The 17,398-nt window shown below is 36.3% G+C and overlaps 1 protein-coding gene across 1 annotated transcript in view; it reads left to right on the top strand.

The window, feature by feature from the left end:
- Positions 1-17,398, top strand: part of SPATA16 (spermatogenesis associated 16) — a gene marked incomplete at both ends in the record, with an annotated part of 163,049 nt that overhangs the window by 24,882 nt on the left and 120,769 nt on the right. The window contains 1 exon segment of the mRNA XM_079767270.1: positions 11,471-11,560. Coding sequence (XP_079623396.1) covers positions 11,471-11,560 — 90 coding nt within the window.

Here is a 17,398-nt window from a genome sequence, read left to right as displayed (position 1 = left end):
TTATTTTATTTTCGAGAAATGTCTGCCAAATTCCAAGTCTGATCATCAGAGTCTGTTAGTTGTTCTTCCCAGTAAAACATGATGATATTCTCTGGAAACAGTGACTAAGTCAGCTTACAAATGCAAACACTGTCACAAGTGCTTTCTTCAAGACCGCTGTCACACTTTGTTATGCCGGAGAGAAGTGCTTTATGCATATGTCCCATCTAGTCATGCCAAATAGTAAAAAGACATGTATGTACTCAAGTGTTGAGATTTATATATTTTTGGAGGGGTGGCAGGCCAAGGAAGGGAGTGTATTCAATTGGTGAAGAATATACCGCTAGATTACTAGAACAGTTTGCTGTAACTGATTTGATTCCTGAGAAAGAACCTGCAGTTTTACCCACCATGGCTTTTTCAACATCAGTGCCAATGTCAACACAGTGAAGAAGGAAAATAATATCTTAGTATCATTATAATAATAATATTGTGAGCCCCCTGCAAGTGTCTAGGAACCCTTGAGAATCTGCAAGCCACACTTGGAGAACCACTCATCTGTTCATAGTGTCCTTGGTATCTTACCAGAGCTTGCAGCTCTCATCTTTCTTCAGATTGCTGCAGTGACTATCTTCTAAAAAAACTATTTCCATCATGTACTTGCTTAGTAATCCCTGAAGCATTAGTAATTTCTTCTATAATGTTAAAAATCCTTTAACTAATGAACAGATTCTTAATAGACTCCTGCCTTCCCCTCTAGTCAATTTTATTACTTTAGTCAGGCAAATGCACACAGTTTTTAATATGCTTTGCCAGCCTCTGTCACCAAGTCATTTGGGGGCCACTTTTCCAGTTTGGGTTTTCTACCGCTCTTCCCTAATTGTGACCATTTCAAAGTGCAGCTCAAAATTCACTTCCTCCTGATTTGGTTCCAAGTTTTATATGTTCCCATCATTGCAGACCCTTTTCCCAAATCTTTTGTTTTTCCCATCTCCTTTGCATGCATCTCACAATGTAACTGTTTCCAGTTTCAGTGCATTTATTGCTGGTTATGTGTGAACTTTTATGGTTTTTCACAACTGGGTTAATACTTCTGTTTGGGAGATAGTTGCTTATTGTCTAACATAGATTTTTAAACACAACAAGTATGATATGTGCTATTGTCATTATATTCACAGAAATGGCAGGACATTTAAAGCTATTCAGAAAATGTATTCTTTGCAAAGACACTTTATTTGGTACAAGTCACAACAGGTTGCAACTCAGTACTTTGAGCCAAAGAGGACAGAATGTCAAAGTGGGAGATTGAGTTATCTTTGTCAGTAAAGAAAGGATTAATAAACACATTCAAAAACTCCCTGTGTTTCAAAGAGAAACCATTAACATTCTCATTTATACAATTCGTAATTAATAGATGTTCCTAATTAGAGTCACTTTGAGTAATGGTAATTTGGTTTATAACTAAACATTGAATCCAATAATGAGAGCTTTTTCCATAATTAAAGTCCTTATCTAATTCAAATTTTGATTTTAAACTTCCAAACTATTGTCCATAATCTAGGGGTTTAGCCAGGATGGACACTATATACATAAATACAATGCCCATTGTGGCATAACCCTGCCAATTATGTTTATTCAACAAAGGGAAATCATAGATAATTATCTGAAATCCCAATATTTCACAAATCCTAAGAGTTACATTAACATTTCTCCCTGGTTAGGGGCTACAGCGGGCTCATAATAGGTAAAGTATTGTTATCTAGATGTCATTTATTAGTCTCCAAACCAAAATAATAATAATAATAATGTTAATATGACCAGTTTTAGTACTTGATAATATACAAATAGTTTTTATTTTGCTATAAAAATTCCTTTAATTCTAAAAGAAATAAGCATCCTATTTCATTGTTCTATGAAACTATCTAGTAGTAGTCATTACAATTTATTTCAATTCACTTTAAAGGTTCTTACCTAATTGACCATTGAAAGTAGCATAAACAATAATAGAATGCAAGAAGACATTTATTTCCACACAATAGGGCTACTCAAAATATTAATTTAAATTTGTATTTACCATTCTGGCTCTTTTCTTTAAAAACTGTACAGTGTCTGGAACATGTTCATACTTAATAATTACAGCTGAATGAATCATCAGTTCTGGTAGGTTAGAACAGAGGGGAATTTATTAATTATGCTTTTCAAAGTAATCATTCTAAAATGCATCCCACCCAAGTAACACAGAGAATGGAAGAAATGTAATATTTGTCAAGCTGTTCTTGAACCACCACCATTGCTGATCCACCCTTCTCCTCCTCGGTGTTACATAGACAGATGAACAGGGCTTTACATCTACATCTTTGGTTTCTGAATCTGGATAGCTTTTCTACAAGAGAGTTGATAGCTGGTATTTGGTTCATGGATCCTGAAGAAAAGATAACAGAGACAACACTATTATTTTTTTTAAGAGAAAAATGTCAAGAACGAAAAATGAAAATGTCAAAAGATAGGTTGATATACTGTATTACTTAAAGACTGTTTTGTTGGGAGAACTGACCAAGTGATTTACTAACAGCTTTTACTGGACAGCCTTTGGATTACAATGTAGATGAAAAATAAAAGGGGATTCATTTCATTTTTACTCTATCCAGACATTTGACAGATGGAGAAAAAAAATGGGAAAACACAATTAGAGTCTACAAACATGTGGGGTTTTCAAAGTATGAAAAACAATTTTGTATTTTGAATTTTTCTCAAAGACCCTTCTTATCGATCTCTATCTCTGTATCCTTTAATCACATAAACTGCCTTTCATGCCTGACCACATCTGCATACAGTTAGGGATTAGGAGATTGTGTAAACCTGACATCCAACTGGGATATAGGTTCAAAAATCAGTGGAGAGAGGTCTTTGATAGATTCGGGTCACAATAGGTATAGATCTCAATGGAGAATCTTAGATAAGATTAGGGTCCCTGGTGGCTCGCTCCTTTAGAAGAGTGTGTTCAGTCACTCAGTAACATTGTTTTATTCCAAAAGCATTTATTTAATGCCCATTATGTGTTAAGTATTTGCTAGGTGCTGCACATATAAAGATAATTTTGTTGAGCATTACTTCCTATTATGGAGAGGTCTCCAATGGATACAGAGTAATTAAGCTAGTAAAAAAAAGTAAAAGAAATGTAGAGAAAATGAAATGTTCCCAATTACTTACAAAGGCATCTACTTCATACTTCTAAAAATCCAGTAGCATGTCATACTTATTTTTGGTGATTATTTTATGTATAGTAACTGATGATATTCGTGTTTATGGAAGATACTGAAGACTACATGGCTTCCTTCTCAAGTTTCCTATTTCTTGGTATTGATGACCCATTAAGTTTATTATTTGAATTTTAACCTTCATTTTATTTTTCTAAACAAAGAAGTCTCATACTCAAAATCTAAAATAAAATATACTTAAACATAGAACCTAATCATTCTTTAATGTGTATTTATTCTAAATCTATAAAGAAGACAGACAATATAACATCTCCCCTCTACATATTTTTCAGTATTGTGACAATATAGCAATTTTTAAAGTATTTTTTCTGATTGACTCTTGGTCATGTCAAGAAATAAGCTATTTGTTGTTCCATTGAATAATTCATATTTTTCACATTTAATGTTTTACACATAAAATTAATTGTAGTTGGGAGAGGCAAAACACCAGGGATGATATTTGAATTACTCCCCTATTTAGCTTCTTCTCTAAACTTGTTTCCTTCTGTGCCATACACATGCTGGGATCTCAAGAAATTTGTGAGAATTATTTCTTCTTGCTGTTTCCCTAAAGAGCTAGGTTTTACTTTAATGCTTTTGCAAAAACATACTCTGCTACTGTTTTGGCAGAACTATATGCTTTATTCGACAACAATCTACTGTAATTTTCTCATTTCAAAAACCAGTGCCCTTAATTCTAATTTTATGCTCTAATACTTTATAAAGTAGTTCAATTTTTTCCATGTAAATTAAATCGGGTCATTCTATTGTTCTGTCTTGCTTGTCAATGTAAGATATTTAAAGTGAGCAATGGTCTTCTCAGTTATTCTCAATAAGTTAAAGACTGTTATACTTTATTTTAGTTTTTAATTCCAATCATCAATCTTTTTCAGTGAACCAAGTGACCAAATAAGACGGAAACAGTAAGATTTCACTGAAACCTTGTGTAGTGACGGCAATATTGCATAAGTTCCCTTTACATTCCCATTTCTTCCACCTACCCAGAATTTTGGTTACTAGATTGAGATTTAATATTATGCCAACAACCCATGCTGAAAGAAGCGCTAAAAGGCAACCGTATGGAACACTTTCTGAGTTTTCTGCAAATCTGTTACTGAGGACAGATTGTTTCATTCTAGGGCATCTTTGGATAAGGTGATCTTTCTGATCATACTACAAGAAATATTTGAACTGCGCAACTGGCTTATTTGAAACAAACTATATGCCCTCTTTACATGGGCTACTAGCAAACCTAGAAGAAAATATATAGTCCCTCTCAACTGAACTCTTAGGATCTTATGACATATTTTGTATGCTAACCTCATCCAGGCTTTATCTTAATTCTCCTACTTTTAATATTGCTTTCCTCATTCAGTTAAATTTTTTTATTTTTAATTATGGTGAAACACACATAACTTAGAATTTACCATATTACTCATCATTTAAATATGCAATTTAGTAGTGTTAAGTACATTCACATTGTTGTACAACAAAACTCCAGAACTCTTTTCATCTTGCAGAACTAAAACTCCATACCATTAACAACTTCCCATTCCCCTCTCACCCTAGCCCCTGGAAACCAGCATTCTACCAGATGTCTCTATTATCTACTCTAGGTAACTCATATAAATGAAATGACACAGTATTTGTCTTTTGGTGATTGTTTATCTAACCTAGCATACTGTCCTGAAGATTCATCCATGTTGTAGCATATATAAGAATTTCCTTTTTAAGGCTAATAATATTCCATTGTATGTATGTATATGCCACATTGTGTTTATCCACTCAGCTGTTAATAGACACTAGTGATCTTCTACCTTTAGGCTATCCTCTCTAATAAAATGGTAATATGCAAATTAACCATCACTCCGCTACATAAGCCACGCCCACCAGCCAAGCCACGCCCACCAGCCAATCAGGGCGAGTATGCAAATTAACCCCAATCCAAGATGGCTACAGCCACAGAGAGCAAGGTTTCCCAGGTAACAGAATAAGCCAAGCTTTCCATAGCCGTTGCAGGCCTAAGCCTCCACTCAAGCTACAAAGTTTCAATTATAGAAGGTAAACAAATTCAAACAAATGGCGGCAGAATGGAGCTTGAGAGAGCAAGCCAGGGTTGCCGGCGGCAACAGGGGAAGCAAAGCTTTCCGCACACCCTGGCCCGGCTCACCCGCTTAAGGCTACAAAGTTTCAATTGTAGAAGGTGAATTAACTGCCACAGAAATGGCTGCCACCCTGGAGGGAGCAGCAGGCTTGGCTCCGCCCCAGGCTACAAAGTTTCAGTTGTAGAAGGAAAATAAATTCCAAATACCAGGGCCTCCCCTTGGGTTGCCAGGGAGCGTGACCGGCCTGCAAACCACCACAGGCCCCTCGCTCAGGCCGCCCCACGCCCCAAGGGAACCCCCACCCTTATCTGTGACACCCTTCAGGGCAAACCAGCTGGCCCCCACCCATGCACCAGACCTCTATCCTATCTAATAAAAGAGTAATATACAGATTGATCATCACTGCAACACACGATATAGCTGCCCCCATGTGGTCAAAGATCCTGCCCCCATATGGACACAAGATGGCCACTACAAGATGGCCAGCAGGAGAGGGCAGTTGGGAGGCACCCGGCCTGCAAGGGAGGGCAGTTGTGAGGGACCAGGCTTGCAAGGGAGGGCAGTTGGAGGTGATCAACCCTGCAGGAGAGGGCAGTTAGGGGTGACCAGGCTGGCAGAGGAGGGAAGTTGGGGGCAAACAGGCTGGCAGGGGAGCAGTTAAGCATCAACCAGGCTGGCAGCGGAGTGGTTAGGGGGTGATCAGGCTGGCAGGCAGAAGCGGTTAGGGGCAATCAGGAAGGCAGGCAGGCAAGCAGTTGGGAGCCAGCAGTCCTGGATTGTGAGAGGGATGTCCGACTGCCCGTTTAGGCCCGATCCCACCAGGATCGGGCCTAAACGGGCAGTCGGACATCCCTCCAGGAGTCCCAGATTGGAGAGGGTACAGGCTGGGCTGAGGGACAACCCCCCGCCGTGCACGAATTTCGTGCACCGGGCTTCTTGTCCTATATAATAAAAGCCTAGCAACCATAATGGTGTAATGACCAGAACGACCGCTTGAGCAGTTGCTATGAGGTGCATTGACCCGCGGGCTCCGATCACAGGATGGCGAACAGGGAACCGGGGGAATCAAGGTGGGTGGCGGTGGGCAGGACTGGGGACTGGCGAGCTGGCGGAAGATGGCCCTGATCTCAGGCTAGGCCTAGGGAACCTACCCGCGCATGATTTCATGCACTGGGCCTCTAGTTGTAAATAATATTGCTATGAATATAGGGGTACATCTTTAAAAACCCATCCTTCAATACTTTGGGTACATACACAGAAGTGGAATTGCTGAATCATATTGTAATTCTATTCTTAATATTTTTAGGAATTGCCATACTTTTTTCCACAGCAGCTGCACCATTTTACATTCCCACACACCATGCACAAGGATTCCAATATCTCCACATTCTTGCCAACACTAGTTATTTTCTGGTTTGTTTGTTTGTTTGTTTGTTTTTGGTGTGTGTGTGTTTTTTTAATAGTCATCTAGTGAGTATGAGGTGGTATCTCAGTGTGGTTTTGATTTGCATTTTCTTGATTATGAGTGATTTTGAGCATCTTTTCATGTGCTTATTGGCCATTTGTATATCTTCTTTGAAGTAATGTCTATTCTAGTCCTTTGCCTATTTTTAATTGTTTTTTATTGTTGAGTTATAGGATATTAACTGCGTATCAGATAAATGATTTGCAAATGTTTTCTCCCATTCCGTGGACTGCCTTTTCATTCTGTTGATAGTTTCCTTGATGCACAAAAGTTTTTAATTTTGATGTAATTCTGTTCATCTGGTTTTTCTTTTGTTCCCTGTGAGTTATTTTCACTTTAATTTATGTAAGTTTTCTATAAGCTGCTTTAAACTTTTCCTAGAACAGAATATAAATAGATAATAATGCAATTACTTTTCAACATTAGGCATTTTGGCATTTTGGCATATTTTAAATTTTTGGACTTTGTTATGAACCCTTATTTATCTGTTAATGGAATGAGTAGGACAAATAGTACTTGCATATCTGAACAAAAATTATCTTTGTAGGGAGACAATTCTCCATGTGTCTCCTGCATTTTTTTGTTTGTTTGTTGTGTATGTCCTCTGAAAAAGGCACTGGTTGACCTTTGGTCTACAGCCTTCAAAGATGAGTTAGTGTCTCCCACTAGAGCTAAGGATAGGCATGGTTACAGCTCATTGTAAAAGATTTACATTCCCTTAGCTTTACATTCTTCTCCTGTGATGTGATGCAACCTACTGCATGTGAAGGTGTCATCTGGCCTTTGCATTGCCATCTGGGGATTGCGGCAGTACAACAGAAGATTGATACACTAGCTACTGCCATTGTTATGACTAAGAAACTCTCCTTTGTCTCTGGTCCTGGAGGGTCATGTCTTCTATGAGTATCCATGAAACTGCCATGCTAACTTGTTAACCTGCAAGCAAGAAAAAACTCAGATGCTTCACAGTGCTTAGCAATGTATTATAAGGGATTTTTGTGATTATATTTGAAAGTCACTTAGTTAATCTTCCATTCAGTCAAGAATTTCTTACACAACCTGACAGATGGCATTCTAAATATCACTTAAATGATTCCAGGAATAAGAAACTGTCCTCGGTGCCTGTTGCATCACTGGTTAATAAGTATCTCCTTATGTTGAACTAAACGACTTATAACTTGGTAATACTAGGCTTTTGCCTGGTCTCATCTGGAATTACGGAGAATAATTTTTCATGTGGTAGGTCTTTGTGTTTGAAAGTAGTTATCTTATTTAACTATCTAAACATATCAATCTCATCCCATATTCTTCACACAATGTCCTCCAGACCCATTGGACACTCTAGACACACTCAATATGATGCTGATTCTCACAGATGCTCTGAACAATAGATGGATTCAAGAGACTGTATGGCAAAGGCACAATTTAGTGAAAATATCATATTATTTAGACCTAATACTTTTGATAAATTTTATGTAAATTTTATGTACAGTTTTTGTAGCTCTGACATATTGTTATATCACATTTCACTGTGATCAGTTTAAATATTCAGACTTTTTCCACATGGCCATACTCAAGCTGTGATTATATCTATAAAACTAATTTTTTAAAAAATTCATGCCATAAGGCTTTTATTTTTAACCATTCCAGATAATTTTGAATTTAGGTCTGTCATCAGTGATATTAGTTTCTTGTTAAGTAAAATGTATGCCATCTGAAAATATCATAGGCAACCTTTCAATTTCTGAATCTTAGTTACTAATAGATATGTTGTTCACAAAAAGGGCTTTAAAAAAAGCCGTTAAATTCCTTCTTTCATAATAACCCATAATAATTTAAAGAGTATTGATCAGCCCTAGCTGGTTTGGCTCAGTGGATAGAGAGTTGGCCCACAGATTGAAGGGTCCTGGGTTTGATTCTGGTCAAGGACATGTACCTTGGTTGCAGGCTCCATCCTGGTCCTGGTCAGGGTGCGTTGGGAGGCAGCCAATCAATGTATCTCTCACCTCAATGTTTCTCTCTGTGTGTCTCTCCCCCTCACTTTCACTCTCTCTAAAAGTCAATGGAAAAATATCCTCGGGTGAGGATTAACAACAACAACAAAAAAAGAGTATTGATCATTTGTTCAACCACTTATAATCTATTGAGTGATGCTATTATCTAATGTCACCGTCTTATTCATACAGATATCTTGCTTTGATGAAGTTAAAATATTCCATATTCTTGGCATTCTCTAGATTGACCAACTATTTATAAAGCACGATGCAGCACTTTCCTAGGAGAGTAAATCCAACTTGGACCAAAGAACTTTGGCAGAGCAAGACTTTTGAGGAACAGCTTAGCAAAGCCAGGACACTACATCATGGGCAAGAGATATCGATAGAAACATCTATTCAGTACAGATTTTATAGGTGCTTGCCAAAAATGTATAAGTGAACAAATGATTACAAAGTAAGGAGGAAGAATTACCTTTGTGTGAAAGAAAAAATTGTGGTTAGAGTTGGAAGACCCAGGCCACTAGACAGAACTATGATCTTATTTACACTGATCTACTTTTACAAAATTTATAAACATGTTTTTTAAACATACTCTTTTTCTAATTAATATAAAGTACTAGTCAATGGTATTAGAAGTTTGGTATTAATTTGGAATAAACTCATACAATAGTTTTTTTTAATTTTTAATGTATTTATTGATTTGAGAGAGAGAGAGAAACATCAATGTGAGAAAGAAACATTGATTGGCTGCCTCCTGCATGCAACCCAACCAGGAATTGAACCCACAACCTGGGAATGTGCCCTGACCCGGAATCGAACCAGTGACCCTTCAGTGCATGGGACAGTGCTCAACCAACTGAGCCAGAGAAGCCAGAGCACAATAGTTTTTAAATTTCCAACACTTTAATCAGAAATTACCAAAACAGGGGTGGGGGGAATGGGAGATATCTGTAATACTGTCAACAATAAAAAATATATTAAAAACAAACAAAGAAAATTACCAAAACAAGTAATTTTTGATCTTGTGGAAGTAATGTATTTATTTGTATAAATCATTAGTTATAGAGAGCGATAAAACTTCATTAATTCAGTCCCATCTATTCAGAAATCATCATAGGAAAGGCAGTAAGGTATTAATACAAAATTATGTGGCTAAATATGGGAAACACCATAAACTTGAAATTCTTCAAATAGCAATTTTAGAAAAGTCCCTTAACCTCTCTACTTTTTGTTCACTGATGCTTAAAGTAAGCTTAATTACTTAATCTATCTATCTCATCATCATGTAATTCTATATTTTACATGGGCCATATAGATGTTTCTGTTCTACTTTATTTTTTCCATATGCAATATTTCTGGGAATGAAATTATTTTGTCTGCATGTGTGTGTTTTTTTTTAATCTGGAGTTCTTAAATAGCCTTAATGGGTCACATGAATTCCCTAAATTTTGGCAATTATTGTTAGGTGTATTATTCTGGACAAAAGTCTATAACTTTCATCTGATTCTCAAAAAGCTCTGTGAATCTCTAAAAAAAAAAAAAAAAGATTAAGAACCACTTCAATGATGAACTAATTCCAAATGATTCTCATCAACTTATAAAAAAGGCTCATAAGAAGTTGCTTAATAATCTTCCGTTTGTTTAGTGACACTTTTTATCCCATATCAGTAACACAACACATAAGCTACATTTCAAACTTTCACTAATGCTGTCTCCTCATTCAGTGAAGCTGTGACTCCTGTGGCTCAGTGTAGGATGGTGTTATGGTTAAAAGAAACGAGTCCAGTCTAGCAGTAGTGATTGCCAAAATTTAGAGAATTCATGTGACCCATTAAGGGTGTTTAAGAACTACAATTTATTATTTTTGACCCAGCCATGGACTACATCTGTCTAGTTCACCTCATTATATCAGATGCTTTGGACAATTCCTGGCAAGGAAGAAAAATGTCTACCAGTTTATCTCTAGGGGAAGAAGGCAGGTAGGGAATGATCATTGTCTCAGCTAGCTTGGATTGAATTCCAAAACTCTATGAAATGATGGAAGAATCATCAAGACTTGTTATTTCAAGAGAAAATGGAAACCCAAAGTGACTAAGGGCCCTGTCAAAAGTGTCAAAATCAAAATCAGAGTCCTTAAACAGTATAGGGTTCCTTTCATTCCATTACTCCATCCAACTGAGGGAAGACACAGAAACTAATATGGAGTGTAAAAGAACATATCACCCAAATTCCAGTCCCTTTCTTTCAATGGAAATTCAGTAGCTGACAACTTTTTCCTTTGTTATATGTAGAAATGTCATAAATAACCTGTGATTTTTGCCTGATTTATTAACATAAGAAAATAATGTCATGTCTTAGATGTAATATTAGTTGGATTATTCATCTTCTTTGCCATTGTCATATGTAAAAAAGACCTCCAGTGCTAAAAAAAAAAACTCCAGTGTTATAAATAAAATTGTTTTTATTATGCAAACTTAATTAGCTTTTCAATAATGCTTGTTTATTTGTCTTCACAGGCAATTATAGGAAGTAAAGGGCTTCATTCATTAGTATCTTTTAAAATACATAGTATATAAAATTGGATGCATGTTAGTTAATTTCTATACACTTCTGGTAATTGTCTTGTAAAAACCTAATAACATTTGCGTTGCTTTTATCTTTTTACAGGAGCATTGTTTTAAACCCAGCCTATTTCCGAAATCATCTTCGTCAGGCAACAGTGTTTAGATGTCTGGAGAGATATTCAGAAGCTGCCCGGTATGTTTGTTATAACTTCTGTGAAGATTTATTTCAAATTAAGATAATTTTATTCTCAGCTACTGGTAATAGCATAATAGAACTTTCCATTTCTCTTGTGGAATCTGATTTTGCCAAAATTATTGTCTTGTAAACATCAAACCAACAATTATTGACTATCTTTTTCTTTAATTAAAGCTATTTTGTATTCATAGCTCTTAGTAAAATTCAAATTTCCTAGCCATGAACTCACTAATAACAATGGGAAAACTTCTATGGAAGATTAAAAATGAACTTGATCTCTTGCTCTCAAGTATGTTCCTGATCCTGGCTGTAATGGCACAATTCTGTGACTCTCTTTCTTCAGTTCTGGAAGTAAAATCCAACCACATAAAGGACCCCCCAAGAGCTGTTTCTAGAGGAGATGGCAGAAGTTATAACTCCAACGATTGTTAGAAGTGTCCTGAAGTATTGGCAGTTGCATCCAAATATGTTTTATAAAAATTTAGTTAAAGAGCTTTTAATATTCTCATCCCCAGAACCTAGACACATGGCAAAGAATTGCAAGAACTGTGCAACAGCCTCAATGCTATATTTAGAGTTTCTCTTCACATGTGACAACCAAGGCTTCCCCCGGCCCCAGGTCATGTTCATCATATCAGACGTCTCTCTCTCTTTTATGAATTCTGTCAAAGAACTTTCCTCACCTCCCAATGTATAGTAAAAACAATGGTGTTTTTTATTCACCCACTTTATCACCCCAGAAATTTAGCAAGCAAGTGTGGATGGTTTCTACACCTACACTAAACACAACTCCTAAGACGAATTTAAATTTACAGTAATATGGATGGGAAGGGGGGGCGCCTAGGCTACAGGTGGTATTGTCTCTAGAACAATTACAAATAACACTTTTTTGGAAAATTAAGTTTAAGGAATTTAAGTAGATAATAAAAGATCCCATGATACTTATATCATGAGACTGACATGAATTCCATTTGAGTAAGATGGTCATAGGAGTTACCTGAACTCAATTAAATGATGAACATGAAAGGCAGAATTAGTCCCACTACTCTCACTTTTCAGTCAAACAACCAACATGCCACAACATCTATTTACCTGTGTGTTAATGTCTACTTTTAAAAATTAAAAGAAGTCTTTATCAATTTCTTCCTATCAGTTTTTTTAATTTTGTGGGTATATGTAAAACAATTTTTAAGAGACAATTTATTAATATGTCTTTAAAATCTATTCAGAAGATCAATAGGAAAAGGTTAGGTATAATTTCAGAACTAGATTGCAACTAATAAAAAGCTGCTGGTGGTGTGCTGGGATCAGCCTGTACAGATTCTGGAAAGCTGTAAGAGAAATTAGCAATCCTGGGAGAATTTACACCATGGAAATTGGCAATCGCTACAAATACAGACTCTTTTGATATGGGTACAGCCACGTTACCAGCATATCATTAGTTATAATTTAACTAGAGGCCCGATGCATGGAAATTTGTGCAAGAGTAGGCCTTCCTTCCCCCGGCTGCCAGCACCGTCTTCCCTCCGGCACCCGGGATCCGGGATTCCCTCCAGCCGCTGGCAGGCACCTGGGACCTGGGTTGCTTCCCTCAGGGCGCCTGCAGGCACCTGGGACCTGGTGGCTTTGCTCCGGCCCTGGCTTCATCCGGAATGACACCCGGAAGGATGTCTGGTCTAATTAGCATATTACCCTTTTATTATTATAGATTGTATCAAACCTAACTAAGTTAAAGTGGTGACAAAAAAATTTATGGGTCCTAAAACAAATAAACAAGAACCTGAAAATTAAGAATTTCTTAGTGTTTGCCATGTAAAATTGGCACTGAATATGCATTGTCCTTGCCACGTATATCCCTGTGGTGAAATAAGTATAACTTTTTAATACCATGTGGTAGCTGACCTGACAGTGCTCCTTGAGAAAGTTCCTAAAAATTATTGGTTATGCTGGCATAGACTTTCCAACAGAGAGGCAGATATAATTACTTTTAGATACAAGTGTTTTTATCTTGGTTTCCTTAAAATATACTAGTAGTATTATAGCTCTCAATATACAGTATTGTTTGTCCTTTTCTCTCCCAAGGGAAAGAATGCTATCAACTATGAATGTGAATATCTTAGTGTCTCTTAGCTATCAGAGTTATAATGTAAAACAATAAATACAAATCAATATATAAAGCATTCATGTTTATCATTAATGTCTTAGGAGATTTAGGTAGTTTGGTTCAGGACTCTTACAAGCACATTACATTGAAACTCATTTGAAAAAACAACACATCAAGGTCATTTCCTCTAAGATGCCAAATGGTCATGTTTCTGAGAGTGAGCAGCACCTACCAAATATAAAAAGATGTCATTTTTATCTGACTTAGGCTGTCTTAAAACCATGATTCCCAGTGAAGTGGATCGTGTCCTATCTGTTCCAAGTTAGAGCATTTATAGTCAATATCAAGAAATTGGGCTGTCTGAGGTTTTCTGAGCCTAACCAGCTCTACTAAGTAAGGAATTCCTGGTGAAGCCAGAAAAGATTCCAAGGACAGCCTAATGAGAGCCCAGATTCTCAACCAGAGAGGCTAGAGGAAATGGTACTCCCTGTGATTGAAGGCAAGGTATCAGTCAGCTTTACAGCAATGAGAAGGTCCTTTTATTTTATGGGCCAATATATTTTCAGTAACATCCTACTGGAAGAAAGAGCAAAAATATAGAGATGATAGAAAACAGAACAAAAATAGGAATATTTTATTTCAGTTTAAGGTTCTGCAAGGATGCTAGTCACCCTTGAGGAGACAACTGGCACTGGTTAAAGTGATGAAAATCACATTTTCAGAAGTCTAAATTGAGATTGCTCTAACCCCCAAGAAACAAGAAACCTCTGAAGCTTTACCTGAAATAGCAAGTAGTCTAGCTCTTTAATACCTCATTGTTTCTATGCATACAAAATATATGTGTTCAAGTAGAATGTCTTTGCTCAAATCTATTCCTCCTCCTCCGACACACACACTCACACACACTCTCACATCATTTAGCACTACCTTAATAAGAAAGACAAGAAAAAGCATGCAGAGATGAGAAACAAACAAAAGCCAAGACTGACTATATTTTGGGAAGAGAATTAGTGACTCAATAACATGAATGGCATAATGTCTTTCATCTCTGTATGCTTGATGTTTAGCATGGGGTTTGGCACAGATCAAGCACCAGTTTGGGGTTTGCAAATCAAATTAGCTAGTTTTGGAGTTGGTAGTTAATACCATTTAGCTTTACTGGTAAGAAGATATTATATGAAATTGTTAGTACAATCCTGGTTGAAAGACAGATATGAAAGTGTTCACATAGAAATTAAAGCTATAATATCATACATCCTATAATCAAGATCCATAAGGCAAAAAATAGATGATATTGCACAGACTCTTTAGTTTAAGACCATGCTATGTAAAAGGTAGCAAACAGAAGGTAACACTAAAGAAGAGAGCACAACAAAGCCTTTTTGCCCATCACTGAGGAAGAATTAGCCATAAGTTTCTACATACATGAACTAGACAGGGGTGTAGTAGAGCAGGAATAACACACTCAAATGCTTGCAAAGCCCAGGCAGATGCTGTGTGAAGGAGGCCAGTTATAAGATTAAAGGATATCTTATGAACAGTAGAGAACTAGAGATCACTAACTAGAGTGACCATATATTTGGTTGTCAAACTGAATATTATCGTAGTGAAAGTTGGCACTACTAAAATTTATACCAGGAAACAGGCATAAACCAATGACTGTAATGAGCACACTGACGACATGGTCACCCTACCATCAGCCCTTTCAAAGGGAGTATCCATATTCCAGTCCAGCTAATGTAGCTGTATAAGAATGTAGGTTCAATGTTGTACATTTTTTACTCTTACAGAAATAGTATAAAAATTCAGAGCTTTCCAAGAAATTTCTTGACTTTTAAATGTTGGCAATTATTTTGAGTTTTTCAAACACTGTCATCTTAAGAAAGCTAAAGTGGTCCCATCCATAAAAGTGGAATTCACTGAAGAATCAATTTTCCAAATGACCAATTTTCAGAATTCACCAAATTTGAAGTTCACTAAAAACTTATTTGGAGAAATAATCATATTGAATAATTAATATGAGCACATTTTTATGTATATATTCCTCATGAAATATTCAGAAAATAGTTTTATTTAATTTTAGAGAATTTTTCAAAAGCCAGTCATAGAATGGTTTATTCTTATGAAATATATCCTTTTTGTGTGTAAGATTGTTATTCTACTGCTCTTATTATATGACTATTTTCTTTTCATGAATACAAGCATAATTTTAATTTGGAAGTTTAACAGTTTACATTGATTGCTTTCTAATATTTTTGTGATATTTATTTTTAACACTTTTTCATTTTTAAGATTCCCCAGTTTTTGGAGAGTGACCGAATTTACCTATTTAATAAAATACATTTTAACTGTTTACAGCATTTACAATAATTCATATCTAATGAGTCGATTTTCACAGTGCTCTGCTTCATTACTGAAGCCACACATAGCACAGTCTGGGCTGTAAATTCCACAGAGGTGGGGAGTGAAGAACAGAGAGGGACCAAAACCCCAGAAACTGGAGTCCTTGCCCCCTTCAAATTTATCTATAGGATAACTAAAATTTTTCTAAAGAGCTAAAATAAACGAAGATTTAGTTAATAAATATGTTTATAAATTTGATAAATTGGTCATTGACAAACTCCTTATCTTATGAATTGACCTAGAGCCCGCAGAAGGCTGTGAGCCACAGTATCAGGTTTGCAGCCTGGATCAAATTCTCTCTCAGTTCTCATTGAATTCTGGAGTTTAATCCTTCACAGCTAAAAACTGAGCTTCCTTCTACCAGCAAAAGGATTCCTTCCCAGGTCAATTTTGTGCTAGGTCATTTGGGGGAACATTTTAATCTAAAACCAGCAGTCCACTATTAGAAAAAGATGATATTTTATAGGGTACAATGGCTTTAGTTAATGTATTATCTGCAACAAATCTGGTCTGTTCTACCTTTTATTTTTGCAATTTTACTTACTATCATGTATGTAATGTTGCCATGAATAGATTAAATAATAAACTACGTAGTCTAAAATTTTCTTTTCTTCATCCTTCTTAAAGTAATGCACTAAATGACACACTGAATTGCAGAGGTATTTTATATTACATGTAGTTTTCAGAATTAAATTGCTAAAATTTAACACAAATTGCTAAAATGCCACCAAGTTGTATTAGTCTATTGGCTACACTAAGAACTTTCTCCCTCGTTGCTAATCCTCAGCTTTACCTCTCTCACTCTTGATCTCTGACAGTGTCTTTCTTTATTTCTATTTTACCATTTTGGCTACCTGCCACTCTCATCCTCCTTCTCTGCCCTTGTCTCTTTTCTTGTTTCCTGTCTCCTATCTCTTTCTCAAAAATATATCCCTTCCTTGTGAGCATCCCCTTCCTTCTGGTCATTAATAAGCAGTTCTCATGCATCTCATTTATTCTGTAAGCCCTTGGTCGTCCTCGGTGATTGCCATTGATTTAACTGGTCAGTGATTACATTAGCTTTTGTTTCATTTTATTTTTGATACTCAGTTTAAAACTACTTAGGGTATTTGATTTTTTTGGAAATCTGCTCTCTAGATGAATATAGAATGAAAACCTCAAAAGATAAATCCCTGGAAAAACTGATTATTTTATAAATGTATACTCAGCCATGCCTAAGATGTGACACATTAGAGTATCAAATTTTTAATGAAAATTAGCATAAACACTTAGGGCCTGGGCTCTATATGAGTATATAAGCATCAAGATATCCCAGAGTTGTTTGTTTG

The sequence above is a fragment of the Cnephaeus nilssonii genome, assembly GCF_951640355.1.
Source record: "Cnephaeus nilssonii genome assembly, chromosome: 3".
Taxonomy (NCBI): Eukaryota; Metazoa; Chordata; class Mammalia; order Chiroptera; family Vespertilionidae; genus Cnephaeus; species Cnephaeus nilssonii.
This window is presented reverse-complemented; position numbering and strand designations above follow the sequence as displayed.